The sequence below is a fragment of the Ornithorhynchus anatinus genome, chromosome 8 (genome assembly GCF_004115215.2).
Source record: "Ornithorhynchus anatinus isolate Pmale09 chromosome 8, mOrnAna1.pri.v4, whole genome shotgun sequence".
NCBI lineage: Eukaryota > Metazoa > Chordata > Mammalia > Monotremata > Ornithorhynchidae > Ornithorhynchus > Ornithorhynchus anatinus.
The window spans coordinates 53,830,565-53,845,621 of NC_041735.1; the positions used below are offsets into that span (position 1 = coordinate 53,830,565).

Sequence of the window (15,057 nt, forward strand, 5' to 3'; positions counted from 1 at the left end):
TGAAGTGAGAGGGGACAGGTTTAAAGGAGCTAATAGACCAGAAAACCACAATTAAGGGTCTTTTCAGCTTTGACTGGAAACTCGCAGGCTTTATCAGATAGCTAGAATGAGAAAATCGGGGATTCCAGTTCAAAAATCTGTGGGGTCTGGCTTCCTGTGTCCCCTTGGAGTGGGCACTCAGGCATTCCACCCTATCTCAAAAAATGTGAAAAGCAGTTAAATGGTTATTTACAGGGGCATTTTAAAGATATGTCACAATCTTCAAGAGTGCTCAAAAGCACTAGGAGTGTGTTTTTGAGGCAACTTTCTTTACTTTTGAAGTCCTATGTCTTACTGTCACTTTCTTCTCTTCCTCTACCACATCTGCCTCTGAAGTTTCAGCCAACTTTTGTTGTTCAAAAGATCCCTGGGTCCTGGGAGGGCAAAAGGATTTGGTGTCCCTTTGCTTTAATCTTATAAAGGAGGAGTAATCAAACAATGAATATTTTTTATTGAGCACTTATCGTGTGCAGAGCACTGTACTAAGTGCTTTGGAAAGTACAATACAGTTGGTAGACATCATCCCTGGTCTCAAGGAGTTCACAGCAAGGCAGCAAAGAACCCAGAAATCAGTAAGAAAAGCCATCACCAGATCGAGCAAGGCAGCAAAAACCCCAGAAATCAGTAAGAAAAGTCATCACCAGATCGAGCATTTTTCTGAAGCTTTTTTAAAATAAAAAAATCAGTGCTGAGATATTCACATCAAGGACAGAGAGACTACAGAGCAAAGGTAGACACCCACAGCAAGAAAGGAACAGTTGAAAGACACTGAGACATTAAAAGCAAGGATGCAATGAAGTTGCAAATTACACCTACATTTATTCTAAATGGGCTCATTATAATTAATGTTGTCATGATTAATACCAGTGGAATGAAAAGTGATTAGCACTTATTGTAAAGCGTTGCTGAGATTACTCAAGTATTATGGTAAATAAGAAGGTCAGGCAAGAGCGGATGCAAAAGGGCAATTAACTTATCTCTGGTCCATCTGATACTTAACTAAATAAGAGAAAAAGTCCCAGCACTCTCTTTTCTACAGGAGCTTATAAAGGCTAAACCTCAAACATATATTTCAAGCAGAACAGAGGGAATCCTATCCATGGATTAAGAGACAAGTGGATGCTTTTTCCAACCTTTGCATTACCTGGGGTACTTCAGGATTTCACCTAAATCACCCCCCCCCCCACCATATTGTTGCTGACAAAAAGGGCAACGACTATATGGCTGCATCACCGATGTGTCATCACAGTTAAGAGGTACTTTGCTGTTTAGAGAAGCAGCACGACCTAGTGGGTAGAGCATGGGCCTAGGAGTCAGAGGATGGGGGTTCTAATCCCAGCTCCATGACTTGTCTGCTATGTGATCTTGGGCAAGTCATTTAACTTCTCTGTGTCTCAGTTACCTCATCTGGAAAATGGGGATTTAAGACTGTGGGCCCTATGTGGGACAGGGACTATGTCCAATCTGATTAATTTAATTCAGTGCTTGGCACATGGTAAATGCTTAACAAATACCAAAAAAAGGTCGGGTGAGTTGTTATCAGGACCCAGGAAGAAGGACAGTTCACTCCCACAAAAATAAGCTTTTCATTGGACTGGTTTTAGTACTGGGGCCCTGGTCAAGAGGTGTCCTCCATCAGTCAATCATATTTGCTGAGTGTTTGCTGTGTGCAGAAAACTGTACAAAACACTTTAGAGACAATAATATAACAGGGTCATGACCTAGTGGGTAGAGCCCGGGCCTGGGGGAAAGAAGGACCTGGATTTTAATCCTACCTCCACCACTTATCTGCTCTGTGATCTTGGGCAAGTCACTTAACTTCTCTGTGCCTCAGTTACCTCATCTGTAAAATGCGGGTTAAGATTGAGACTGTGAGCCCTAAGCGGGTGGGAGACTATGTCCAGTCCAATTTGCTTGTATTCACCGCAGCACTTAGTACAGTGCCTGGCAGGTAGTAAGTACTTAACAAATACCATAATAATCATTATTATCATTACAGTATAGCTGACATTCACAAGTGCTACTTTTCCAGGCATTGTCTGGGAGGCAGATGAGCCTCTTGAAGCAGGGAGGGAAAGGTGGCAGTCAAACCCATGGGGCTCCCTGCCCCTAGAAGGCCAATGTCACTGCCAGACTGGTACACTCCAGTCTACAGACACAACTTCATCTTTCCTAGATCTTCCTTGCAAAAACTTCACGGGTTAATGCAACAACTACTAGACTGGCCAACCCAGCCTTTGCTTGCAAAACCCAGGCCTTGGCCCTCTGCCTCAGACTAGTTAAAATGATTCCATGCATAGTAATGTATTTTGGCATTCAGTGGGGACACATTTTCACGTTTTCTATTCTTTACTTCTTTTGATACATCCAATTCTAGGGCACACGTGATGGAAAGCGAAAGCGCCATTTATAAGGTGGCATTCAGTCTTGGGCATAAGCCTGAGAAGAAAAAACACAATGTGACTGTGCTGATAGCTCGAAGTATCTTGGCTCCTTATAACCACTAAGGCATATTCCATCATGACAGCACAGCTATTGATCAATTATTCGTGGGTACAGCTATGCTTCATCAATCATTTAGTATGTTTTACTGCCAGGATAACTGTATGGAATTATTATGCAAGATATGTGGAGCAGGCTTTGGCAGTGCTGATTTAAGTTTTCAAGGGAACTGTGAGCAAAATAGTGTCCCTACCACAAAAAAAAAAAATAGCAGAAAATGAATATTCTTAAAGGATCCAAGTTATCTAAAGTGCCTTTAAACAGCTCCACAAACAGTTTTTAAAAGCCAGGAAGTCCATTTTAAGCCTGCAATATCTGCTTCAGTCTCACCCACTTTTTCCAGTGGTAATCCCTTCTCCTCCCACCTATCCTTACTTCTTTTGGCTCCTCTCCAGGTCACTAAATTAACTTTAAGAATACAAGCATCTGGGGGCAGAAAATCCTCTCAGAGTGATCTTCCTGATAAAGCTCCCCTCAAAGACTTAGCTGAAAGAGAACAGAAAGGAGAGGCAGTTGTTTATAATGTTCACTGTCCACCTTCATCCCCACCATGTTCTAAGATGCTCCTACCCATTCTGGAATGGGTGACCAGTGCTCTGGGAGTCAGCAATGTAGAGTTAATCCTAGAAGGAAATTAAGTGGACTATAAACTAGTTGTGAGCAGGAAATGTGGCTGTTCATTGTTCTAGTGTACTCTTCCAAGTGTTCAGTACAGTGTTCTGCACACAGTAAGTGCTCAATATGATGGACTGACTGACTGAAGGGGAGCTTTGGGAGTATTCTCAGCTACCAGTTGAGTGCAGGCTAGTGTCCATTGGTCCTGCTCAGGCTGTGGGGGGTTTTGACTAGATAACTAAGTCTACCCCTTCCCAGCCTACAAGCCTCTTCTGTGTATTGAGCTTCTCGAAAAGCCAAAAGGAAATTCTTGGCCAGGCGCAGAAGCAATGTGTGGGACGAAGAGGCAGCAAGAGCCTAGTCCAAAAACTGCACAGTAAATTATCTGTAGAACTAAGGGTACTATTTTTTTAATGGTATGTATTGATAAGTGCTTATTATGTGCCAGGCACTATACTAAGCACTGGGGTATATACAAGTTAATCAGGTTGGACACAGTCCATGTTTCCACATGGGGCTCACAGTCTTAATCCCCATTTTACAGATGAGGTAACTGAGGCATAGAGAAGTTAAGTGACTTGAACAAGGTCACATGGCAGATGTGACAGAGTCAGGATTAGAACCCAGGTCCTTCTGACTTCCAGGATAGTGTTCTATCCACTGGGCCATGCTGCTTCTTTGCTACTTCTTATAAACATTATGCTATTGTCAATTGAAACTCCCCATAAATCAGAATAAATAAAATGCAGGCATACCCTGAGGGGGGCCTGCAAATATCTAACCAGTCCCTACTTCCAAGCTGGTGTCCTCTCCACCTGGCTGAGATTTATAAATTACCAATGAATAGATTTTAGAGAAAGTTTGGGTCAGATTTTCAAGGTGCTGAAGATTTTCAAGGTTACCTGAGCAGGTAACCAAAGAACCTGTAAAACTGGGGAGGCAATTTAATTTAGGAATGAATGATTCAGATGCCAACAAGTTAATTGTATTGCATTCAGTAGAATCATTGTCCAACGAAGATATCATCAAACAATCCAGTATATCACTGTGAGATGCCTAAACAGATAAAGTAGTTATGGCTTCCCCACCTCAATCTAAACTTTTGAGACTAAAAAGGATAGCACCAATTTCCAAAAAGCAGATACATGTATAAATATGATTGAAGAAAGCAATCCTAGTGTAGTGAGGAGTTGAAAGGTGTGTAGATGAATTCAGGAGTTAGCTTACTACAAGGTGCTGAGAGAGGAAAAGAAGGCTATTGTTAAATCCAAATTGGATAAATTCTTTGCCCAGGTTGAAAAATCACTTCTGAGGGGAAGGTAGTGAGATTGAACCATTTAGTAAACCACTAAAATGTGAAAAACAGTGTGGCCTCTAGTGGATACAGCACAGGCCTGAGAGTCAGAAGTAACTAGTTTTAATCCAGGATCTGACACTTTTCTGCTATCCGATCTTGGGCTAATCACTTAACTTCTTTTTGCCTCAATTATCTCATAAGACTGTGAGTCCCAGGGACATGGCCTGGTTAGCTCCTATCTACCCCAGGGCTTAGTATAGTGCCTGGCACAGAGTAAGAACTTAATAAATGCCATTTAAAAATAGCATTAGAGAAAGTGTGACCTAGTGGATAGAGGGTGGTCCTGGGAGTAGGAAGGAGCTGGGTTCTAATCCCAGCTCTACCACTTGTCTGCTGTATGATCTTGGGCAAGTCACTTAACTTCTCTGTGCCTCAGTTATCTCACCTGTAAAATAGGGATTAAGACTGTGAGCCCCATGTGGGACAGGGACTGCATCCAACCTGATTAGCTTGTATCTACCCCACGCTTAGTTCAGTGCCTGGCATGTACTAAGTGCTTAACAAATACCATTAAAAAAACCTACTTAAGACTTTGTATCACTAATATCACTGCGCTATTGCCTACTGCAACTAGAGCCAAGCTATAGAACACCAAAGTGCTTAACAGATCCTCCTGTGGGACGAATGTGGTTACAGTTAGAAATAAAAAGGATACCACCATCATGGCTGTCTCTGGAATTCAGGACTCTCATGACCACTTGCAAGGAGTCAACCTAGAGGGTATGGGGTTTCTCAGTCGGCAGGCATGGAGTGCATGGGGGCTTTGCATCCAGGAGACACATCCCTTCTTGGTGACCCACTGGAAATGGGTCACTGATTACCCTGAACCTAACCCTGGGCAAGGATGGGAAGAGGCTATTTGTCCAGCTCATTCACACTGAACATCTGCCTAGCACATATTTGTCAGGCCAGATTTCTCCATACATTGAAGGATGAGTACAGTCATTTCTCCTGTAATGTGGAGATCACATCCTTGACAGATCTCACAATCAGAAAAATTTATGTTAAGATATTCAAAATCACCACACCATACTCAACTGTTTCTTTTGACACTGCACTACGTTTTATCCATAGAGATGCACATTGTTGGAAGAATTTTTTAAAATAATAATAATAATAATGATGGAATTTGTTGAGGGCTTAATATATGCCAAGCCCTGTCCTGAATGCTGGGGTAGATATAAAATTATCAGGTCAGACAGTCACTGTCCCACATGGGGCGCATAGTCTAACAGGAAGGGAGAACAGGTATTGAATCCCCATTTTACAGATGAGGAAACAGGCCCAGAGAAGTTAAGTGACTTATTCAGGGTCACCCAAGCAGGCAAGTGGTAGAGCTGGGATTAGAATCCAAGTCCTCTTTCACTCATGCCCATGCTCTTTCCATTAGGCCCAGCTGCTCCTCTATTTCCCCAATAATGTTCTATCCAAAATGTATAGTGAGTATAGTTATGGGAGAACTCTCTTTATATGGGGAAGTTCGGCACTGAAGTACTGTGTCGAGCTAGAAAGTACAAGTGATCTTAATAAATCTGCAACACTTTTACTCAGTCCAAGTCTGTGGACCTGAATTTAGACGCCCTTTAAAATGTTAGTGATTCAGAGCACTTCTGATCATGAGCCTAATTTACTTTGTATTTCTCTAAATAAGGAATGTCTTCCATAATTCTGATACTATGCCTGCCATATCACTGGCACTCAGCAAATGACACAAAATAACAACTGCTACTGACCTCCTTCTATATCAGCATAATTATGCACTTGCATGTAGGAGTGTGCAATTTTAGCATATGCATGATACTCTTCTTTCGGGTACAATTAGCTGGGCCTTAAAACACAGTTTCTTCAAAAATGGAATGCAGGTGTAATTTGGCCATTCAATTGATTTTTTATAAAAAAAGGTTTAAAATAAAAACCCTTAAATTTAGGAATTCCTTATCTTTATCTCATTTAATTTTTACATAAAAATCTACCTTATAATGTTAGTCCTTATAAACAGCAATACCCAGGCAAATACACCAACTGCATTGCAAAGTTCTGAAAATTTTGAACCATTCCATGTTATTCTAAAATTGAATTTTGATAGATTTTTTTTCTGTTCTTCTTTAAGTGTCTTCTCAATTCTCTACCTTTTTTTTCCCTCCAACTTATTAAGGAACTCATTTCTTATTGAGGAATACTCACATATAATGTTTGAAATTGGAATTTTTTTGCTGATTCCAAGAGCAGATAAAAAAAATCCATTGAGAAAAGGATGTTTTCTCTATCTTAGTACTGATAGGGAGGTCTTTCTGAGAATACCTCATATAATTCAACAAAATATATCTGAAAAGACTAGAACATCTCTTATAATTCAACCAAATGTATCTGAATAGACCATTTTCCTTTGTATAGGAATTTCAAGTAGAATGTCATTTCCAAACAAAATACATGCATAAGTTCACCAAGATGCTAAATTCAAAAGACTAGTACATACACACTGCACAATTAAATGTAAAAACAGGGATCGTATTGGTCTTCCAACACAACTAGACATAGTACACAACAGTAACAGCTAGTTAGGGAAGAGAGGAGCTTAACTACCTAGAGAAAGATAGGCAGGGGCTTTTCTGTCACAATCTGGAGTCAAGCCACTGCCACAGTCTACTGTCATGACCATTCCTGCACTATTTCCTAAAGCATTCGTTCTGCATAAGACATCACTATACTGGGCAACTCTGATGATGGACACAGAAACAAGGTAACAACTCTCAAGAGGCCCTTTTAAGTAGACTAGACATTCAGAAGCTACTCAGATATACCTGGTGTCCTGTTTAACAATTTGCATGACAGTAACAACCATACCTATTTCCACAGTTTGTGTTACTTTTACTTCTCTCATCCATATCTTTGTAACCTCTCTCCAAGATGATCCATCAAGACGATCTTTTTTTTCTACATGTATCAATGGAAAATTATTTCAAGTCTCCAGAGGGGAAGACTTGAAAGGGAGTCCTGCAGCCCTGAAAAGTTAACCTCTTGCCCTCTACCCCAACAGGCAAGCACACAGTCTAAATGAACATTCATAGAAATTAACGGTGAAATACTGTGGTTACTTTTGATGAGCTTCACACACTACTATTTCGACCATTTATTTTCTGAAAAGTATTAACACCAGCACCTTTAAAACTCTGCGGGCTCGTCCAAGACAAAGCCTTTTTCCAGTCATTCCAAATTTTCCAGCTGTCCTCAGGAAGACAACCTGCCTCCCACCTTCCATGAAAGAGAGACTTCGCTCTGAATCATTACCTAAAAATTAAGATCTTGAAACAAAATAATATGCAGCTGCGATAATATCGACTTTAAAAAAGACCATAATCTAGTTTTACTTTTAATAATGAAAGATAAAAAAGGGGGTGTCTGTGAATAATTAGAGATTTCAGTCTGAAGCCAGTTACAGTCACTGCAATTGATAATAAACTTAAACCCCCTTGAGAGCAGGTAAATGCTGTGCAACCCTGACCCTGTTGCTCTCACATTACTTAACTACCCTGCAGCTCTAGCATTACATCACCATTCAAGCGATTGGTTCCTGCTTTTTAACTCTCTCCCTGTCTCCTCCGATTAGGAGCGACAGAGCAACGGAGAAACTTCGCTACAGTTTGCTGTTTCTTGTTTGGTTTTTGTTTGTTTGGGGGGGATTTCTGTTTTTGATCTGCCCTTGCCCAACTTCTGCTCCCAAAGTCCAGGTTACTGTACCAGAACAAAAAACTCTTATCGAAGTGAAAAGGAATTCCACTTAAGGCAAGAGGGAGAGAAAGAGAGAGAGAGGCGGGGAATGGGGAGGAAAAAGAGAAACGAAGATCAAAAGGAAAAAGAAGAGGAGGAAGAAGGAAAGGAAGAAAGTGGAGAGAGAAAACTATTGAGAAATCAGAAAAGGAAAAGAAAATTAAAAACAAACCTCATGGACATCCCTGAGCCTGAATTCCCTGCTGAGGTGCAGAACATGAGAGCCCTGGAATGAGTGTATGTAGAACTTGAGCCAAAGCTTAACTAGCCTGAGTGAGTCATATCCTTCCCATCTGATTCCAGTCCAAATGGTGATGTAATGCTCTCGCCCTTCTCTCTCTCCTCTCTTTCGCTCTTGCTCTCTCCTTTCTCTCTCTCTCTCTCTCCTTCTCTCCCTCCTCCTTTTCAGCTCAATGCTAGTGAAGTCACCATTTCAACCTGGCAGAGCTGAAGCCAAAACTTCAATGTAACCAAAACAGCCCCAGGCCCAGTTCCAGCCGTAGGGAGACTTGGTGGTGCAATCGCCATTGGAAACGGGTAAACACAGAAAGAAACAGTGCCGCCTCAAAACGGCCCAAACAGCTGCCTGGGAGATCAGAGTAAGACCCGGGGAACTCTGCTGTCCGTGATTTACTGAATTTGATCAGAAAATGTTGCAAAAAAATTGTATGCCCATGTGTTTCATGAAAGAGGAGCTCCAAATGAGACAACAGGAGGAATGAGCACAGAGGAACAGTAGGGAGAAAGGTTTTTTTGGGGGGGGGCGGGGGGGTGGGGACAAAAGGGTTTCAAGAAGGGATGAATGATCCACGAAAATTTCTAGCTCAAATTTTAGCACATCTTCCTGGATTACATTTCCTAGGTTCCCATTACGTTGAATTGAGCGATGTCTCTCACTGCTCAATAGGAAACCAACATCTTTCTAGAGCATCTTTCACCACCTATGGACCAAATGTGTCTCTTTGCCTGGACCCAGCTGAGTGCTGAAAGTCAGGGAGTAGTAAACCAATAATCCAAACATCTATAATCCGAACCAATGAGTTATCTCTCCTCCCTTCCCCCTGCCCCCACCAAAAAAAAAAAAGACAAAGAGAAAATTCTTGTATAAATGAACAAAATAGGGCCACTGCCAATTCAAGATAATGGCTTCCATTGGTTCAGATAACTGCCTTTCTAGTCTACTTCACTTCTTTTAATAGTCAACATTTGTCACTCCAGTGGAAGAGAAAGAAACCCTAATCTCAGTTACAGAACCCCTTCTTAGCTTTATAAAAGCCTCATTTGAGTTCTAAGGGGTTATAAACTGACCCTATAAGGGAAAGGCACCAGCAAACACAGACAAGTCAAAACTGCTATTTGAATTTGGTGTATGCAAGTACGTGTGAATTTTAAAAACACTAAGTGAGAACAACCGTCAGGGGTGTCTCTTCTTAATTATAGTGCAAGGGAAAACAGCCTGGGAAAAGAATTAAACATTATCCTTCACAAATAACTCTGAAACCCTTTTAATTGCCGAAAGCTGCCAGTCACTTCACACCTTTTCCACAAAGGCCACTCCCTTGAACAGTTATTCACTAGACTGGTTTGCAAGCACTTAACCCTGTCCGCTCTGTTAGTCATCCTTGCCTCACCCAAGATGTGTAGTCTTCTTTTCCAGAAAAAAATTTAAAAAGCAGTTTACTATTTTTTAGGCCAGAAAAGAGGAAGAAAGAAATTGATGGTTTTTAAAAAAAATACAGGTTTTTTTTAAGAACAGAAATCCCTCCTTTTTAACAAAGCACTGGAGCAGATGACCTTTGTAACTGATGAATCAGTTGCAACCAACATTTGTTTTTCTACAAATTGTGAAGCGACAGAGTTTGCGGCTTCTAACCTCTGCTTTTTTCAAAAACTACGAGGTGATTTAAGCTACGAGCTTTTCAGGGGTCAGGGCTGTTAATCTGAGCCACTTGAAATTCTACTAACAGCTTTGGGGTTTATAGCACTGATGTATTTAGGGTAAGGAGTTTAAAAGCAGGGTTTGTGCAAGAGCCACCTTGACCCTGAAAAAACAGCTCTCCCCAGCAGACTGCCCTCTTCTGTGACATCCTCGATCGATTCGGATGCCACAATCGCTCAGAGTGACACCTTTATCAAGGCAGGCAGTTCTGAATTAGAGGTGATCAGCCATAATTACAGCTGGCGCCACTGAAACCAGTGGCTTGACAGCAGCCAATGTGGTTGTTATAAAGTTTGGTCCACTGTGTCAGTGGCCTGTATAACTCACTTATGTCTGAATGACCGGAGAGAGATTGATTTTTTTTCTTCTCTTAAAAATAACTACAACAAAATTTTCACTGCCTCCTTTGGCTTACTTTAAAATCGGGTTGATAAGGTTTTATATCAACTGTGCTCCACTTTTTAAATACAGTCTCTACTCTGATTTTTCTGGGGAAGTAGCCCATCTTCCTCTTTCCCTTTTAAGCTTCCTGTATTTGCAGTTTGTGTTGGTGGTAGAGGCAAAACTCCTCATAGTTTCCTCTTGTATCATAATGACTGTTCATAATCACTGTGATGTAGTGTGATCCTTCCTTTTTAAGTAAAGCAAGGTTGAAGGAGAGAATAGGCTCTAGGGATGACAGGACATAGCTCAGCTTTCTTCTGCCTTGGTCTTAACTAATAGCACTCACCATGTCATGGTGATGTCTTGTTTCAGTCTCTGGGGGAGTTTTTCTATTGGCAACTTGGCGGTGGCCAAACAGGGCCTCAAGTGGCAGGAGGACTTTGATCAGCCTTCAACAAGAGAGAGCAGTAAGACGGCAAATAGGACTGGAGCTTTTCCGAAACTAGCCAAACTCCAAAAGGGCAATAAATGTCTAAACTGCACATGATGGGGATGCCATCAAGCCAAAAATGTGTCAGGATGCATTTTCATTCCAATGGAACCTCATTTCAAGAGCTGAATTCTGTTAAAATCAAGTTCATGGCTCAGAAGGGTTTGAAAACACATTTGCACTTGTTGGTCAAATTGCAAATATTCTTTTTCTCCCCCCAGGTCAGGTATTTTCAAACTCTGCTTTTTTTTTTTTCCTGGCAGGAAATTCTGTTTTCCCATTTTCCTTCCTGTGACCAGTTAATGATAAAGAATATCCTGTTCTCTGGAGGAAATTCCGCTCAAACACAAGAGCTTCCTCCTTTCATCTATTTGTTCCTCTCCCTGCCTCTCTCTCTCCAACTTTCCTTGTGCTCAGCTCCACTCAAGAATTGGGTGGTTGGGATGGGAAGTGGGGGATGTTTTAAGCCTAATGGGAGCCTCTTCAAAGCAGCCAGTGCAACTCTGACTCTAGATTAGCTGGCTTGTTCAGGAATGCTTACAACACCCTCCCTGCAGTACGTTACCTCCATAGGGAAAGGGTGGTGGGGCATAGCACAGCTGTTTGGTGTAACTAAATTCACAACCTCGCTGCTCTTGCTGAAGTGTGCGAGTCTGAAGAACAAAAAAACCTCTGAGATTTGAGACTGGAGAACTCAGAGGGCTGCAGGATTATCTCCAAAGCAGCCTGATTAAATGGAGGCCTAGCCCCAACTGGAGAGGTTGGTGTGAGTAAAAACTGTCAGAGAAAAGTCGTGTGGGGCTGGCTGAATCTTGGAGACCAAGTTGATTAAATGAAACATGGTCGCCTTCAGAAATTCTAGAGATGGGTCCCGTGGAAAGCTGTTTTTTAAGGTCTGAACTGTTTCTACTGAGAGAAAATCTATCACCTTCTTTCAGATATGGGCTGTAATTTTTAAGCCAAGATCCATTCAGTCCCTGTGGAATTAAAGGGGCCAGATAATTTCAGGGTTAAATAAGCTTTAATGACTATCATATGTAGTCCTCCATAAACCTAGTATTAAAAATTACTCAGGAAAAAAAGCGGCATCTCTTCCTTTTTTAATTTAAAATAACCATCCAGGTGGTTTCCTAAGGCCTTCTTTGCAAATTGCTTCCAGTGAACCTTTCAGTCACAGACCACTGCAAACGCATGTGGTGCAATTCAGTGTTCCCTTCAACTTGGGTGTCCCGTGTTTTCACAGTGGACAGAGTCTATGGGTTGTTGGATTGAGCCTATACGGCATGCATCTGGGACATGAAATCCTTTAACTACATGGGAGAAAGTCTTGCTTTTTTGGGAAATCCCATCAGTTTTAGCCTATGTGACTTTTGAGCCTGAGGGAGACAGGGAGGAAGGGATGACTTGGAAATTTTGTTTCCCAGGCACTGACATCCTTGGGCATTCAGCGATGTGGTTGGGGAGGGCTTGAGGCAAACTGCAAGAAAATCCCAGGGAATTTGTTCACATTCCCTTTCTTCCTAAAGAAGCTTTTCATCCCCACAGTTTATTTTCCAGGGTCATTTCTTCAGCCCCTCTGAGCTTTGGGTGAACAGTGGCTTGGGCTATAGCGTCCATCTTCAGTCATGGAAGGCTTAACCCTTGCCTTAGGCCTCAGACAAAGGGATCCTGGTGGAGGGGGAACTGAAACTGCAGCTCCTTTGCTTAGTGCAATTCTCTGGACCCAATAAGCACTCATTAAATACCACTGATTGATGATTCGCTTGCTTTCGGAGGGACTTCAGCCCAGTGGTGACTCCACATGTTATCACACAGCTCAGCACCAAATATCCCTAGAGAAGCTGAAAACTTAGAGCCCAGAATTTACCCATCTGTTCACTACCTTGGATCATTATCCTATTCCTTCTTTAAGCACAACTGTCTTTTAGTCACTCACATTACTTTCATCCCTTTTTATTTTACTTTAACCAGTGCCCACTTTAACTGACGGTTGGCACTCACCCTGCCATCTGCTATAGGATGAGCCTCCCTCTCCCATGACCAATGCAATTTCCTAGCATAAACTGAATTTGAGATCTGTTTCTTTGTCTGATGCCTGCTTTCCTCAACTCATAACCCACTCTCAGGCTCATATCCCACACCCACCCCATAAATCCTGTTGCTGAAACTGGTCCCCCTTCTACAGCTGATAGCTTTTCTCCTATTTGAAACTTAGTTATTCCTAAAAGCAGTGATCCCACATCCCCTAGAAGAAAGGTAGCTTCCCCCTTTACAGGTAGGGGAACTGAAGTCCAGGGCGAAGAGTACGAAGGGAATTACTGTTGAGGAGGGACAAGAGTTTGTCACTGCTGATTTCATAAGCTCCTGCTCTGTCTGGTCACTTCTTGCCAAAGAAGTTAAGGGGCAGCTAATTTTCTCCAAACCCAGGACATTCCCTTCAGAAATCTCCCTTCAGGTTAATTTCCTTTAACTGTCTCCTTCATTCACTGCATGTCTTCTACTTATGGGGAAACAAGAAGGAAGATGGAATTACCAACAGGGAAGCCAAGGATTGAGAACTGGGAGACCCAAGCTGCACTTTTTTTTTCAAGATGCAAACTTCTGGAGGCTTCTTAGGACACCTTGATTAAGCTATTTAGTTTCCCTATCTTTAAAATGAGAAATGCCCCCACCCCCCAATTTTGGCTTCACCCATGGAAAACACAGATGTATAAGAGAATGCAGTGAAAAGCATTCCTGTCCAGGAAAAGGGGCAATAGGAAGGATAGGGAGTTTGTGGGGAGAGGACACTGTTTTCCTGAAATGCACTAGATTGAAGTTAGGCTTCTTTTTTTTTTATGGCATTTGCTAAACACTATATGCTAGGCACTGTACTAAACGCATTAGAAGATTCACAAATCTGCTGAAAGAATTAGGACAGTAAACTCTTCCCTTTAGAGTGTAAGCTTCTGTGGACAGGGAACTGACTACCATCTTTTTCTTTTTAAAATGGCATTTGTTGAGGGTTTACTATGTGCCAAGCACTCTACTTAGCACTGGGGTAGATACAAACAAATCAGGCCGGATACAGTCCAAGTCCCATATGGGGCTCAGAGTCTTAATCCTCATTTTGCAGATGAGGTAATAGAGGCACAGAGAAATTAAGTGACTTGCCAAAGGTCACACAGCAGACAAGTGAGGGAGCCAGGATTAGAACCCAGGTCCTTCTGACTCCCTATCTTGTGATCTATCCATAAGGCCATGCTGCTTCCCACAAGACTTTCACTTCCAGTGATAATCTCTGGATTTTCTTTTGGGGATTTGCATTAGGGCCAGAGACAACTAGGCACTAGTCTATGTTGGTCGATATTTTCCAGCAGGGAGAGCACACCCCCAGGTACCCAGAAGGGGACCACAATTGGCTTTATTGACTTAGGGGCAGTAAGGAACCTCCTCTAAGTAAGGGCAGGAGAGTGATTGAAGCTCCTGGAAGGCAATTGCTCAGATGCAGCCCTTGTGGACTTGGGGAACCAGAAAAGGAGCTGGCTGACTGGTAGCCAGCTAACCAGAGTGTGAGGTAATGAGAGGCCCAGAAACCACCTTCCTCCTGACCCACTGCTCTCACATGAGGGAGGGAAAGCAAGCTAAAGTTTCTGGAAGCATTCTAGAAAGTGGGTCAAAAAAAAAAAAGCCCTGCAGAGGGGAGGAGAATCCAGCAGACTCTCCTTCACTCTAGAGCAAACATTGAAAGATACTCCAGATTAGTCCTCATCAGTACACCAGTACCACATTTTGTTTGTCCTTCCTGCTTTCCAACTTCACTGTCATTTAACTTCCCCATTCATGCATCACATCCTTTTTTTTTTCTTTTTTTGGTGAAATAGCAGGATACCAAGAAGCAGAAACCCCAAGAAGCAGAAACCCAGACGGTTGGGCCTTGGGCATAGGTTCTCCCAGAGGAAAATAAATCACTTTCTTCTTCAC

General features: G+C 42.1%; 1 protein-coding gene across 6 annotated transcripts in view; it reads right to left on the minus strand.

The window, feature by feature from the left end:
• Positions 1 to 15,057, minus strand: part of CREB5 (cAMP responsive element binding protein 5) — a 369,622-nt gene that overhangs the window by 142,861 nt on the left and 211,704 nt on the right. The window contains exon 1 of one of the 6 annotated variants that reach the window (XM_007667360.3): positions 8,454 to 8,499. The exons of the other annotated variants lie outside the window; for them this stretch is intronic. Within the exon in view, the coding sequence (XP_007665550.1) occupies positions 8,454 to 8,464 (11 nt within the window). The 5' untranslated portion in view covers positions 8,465 to 8,499. Of the gene's footprint in view, positions 1 to 8,453; positions 8,500 to 15,057 lie in introns of those variants that run through there. 6 annotated transcript variants of the gene reach the window in all.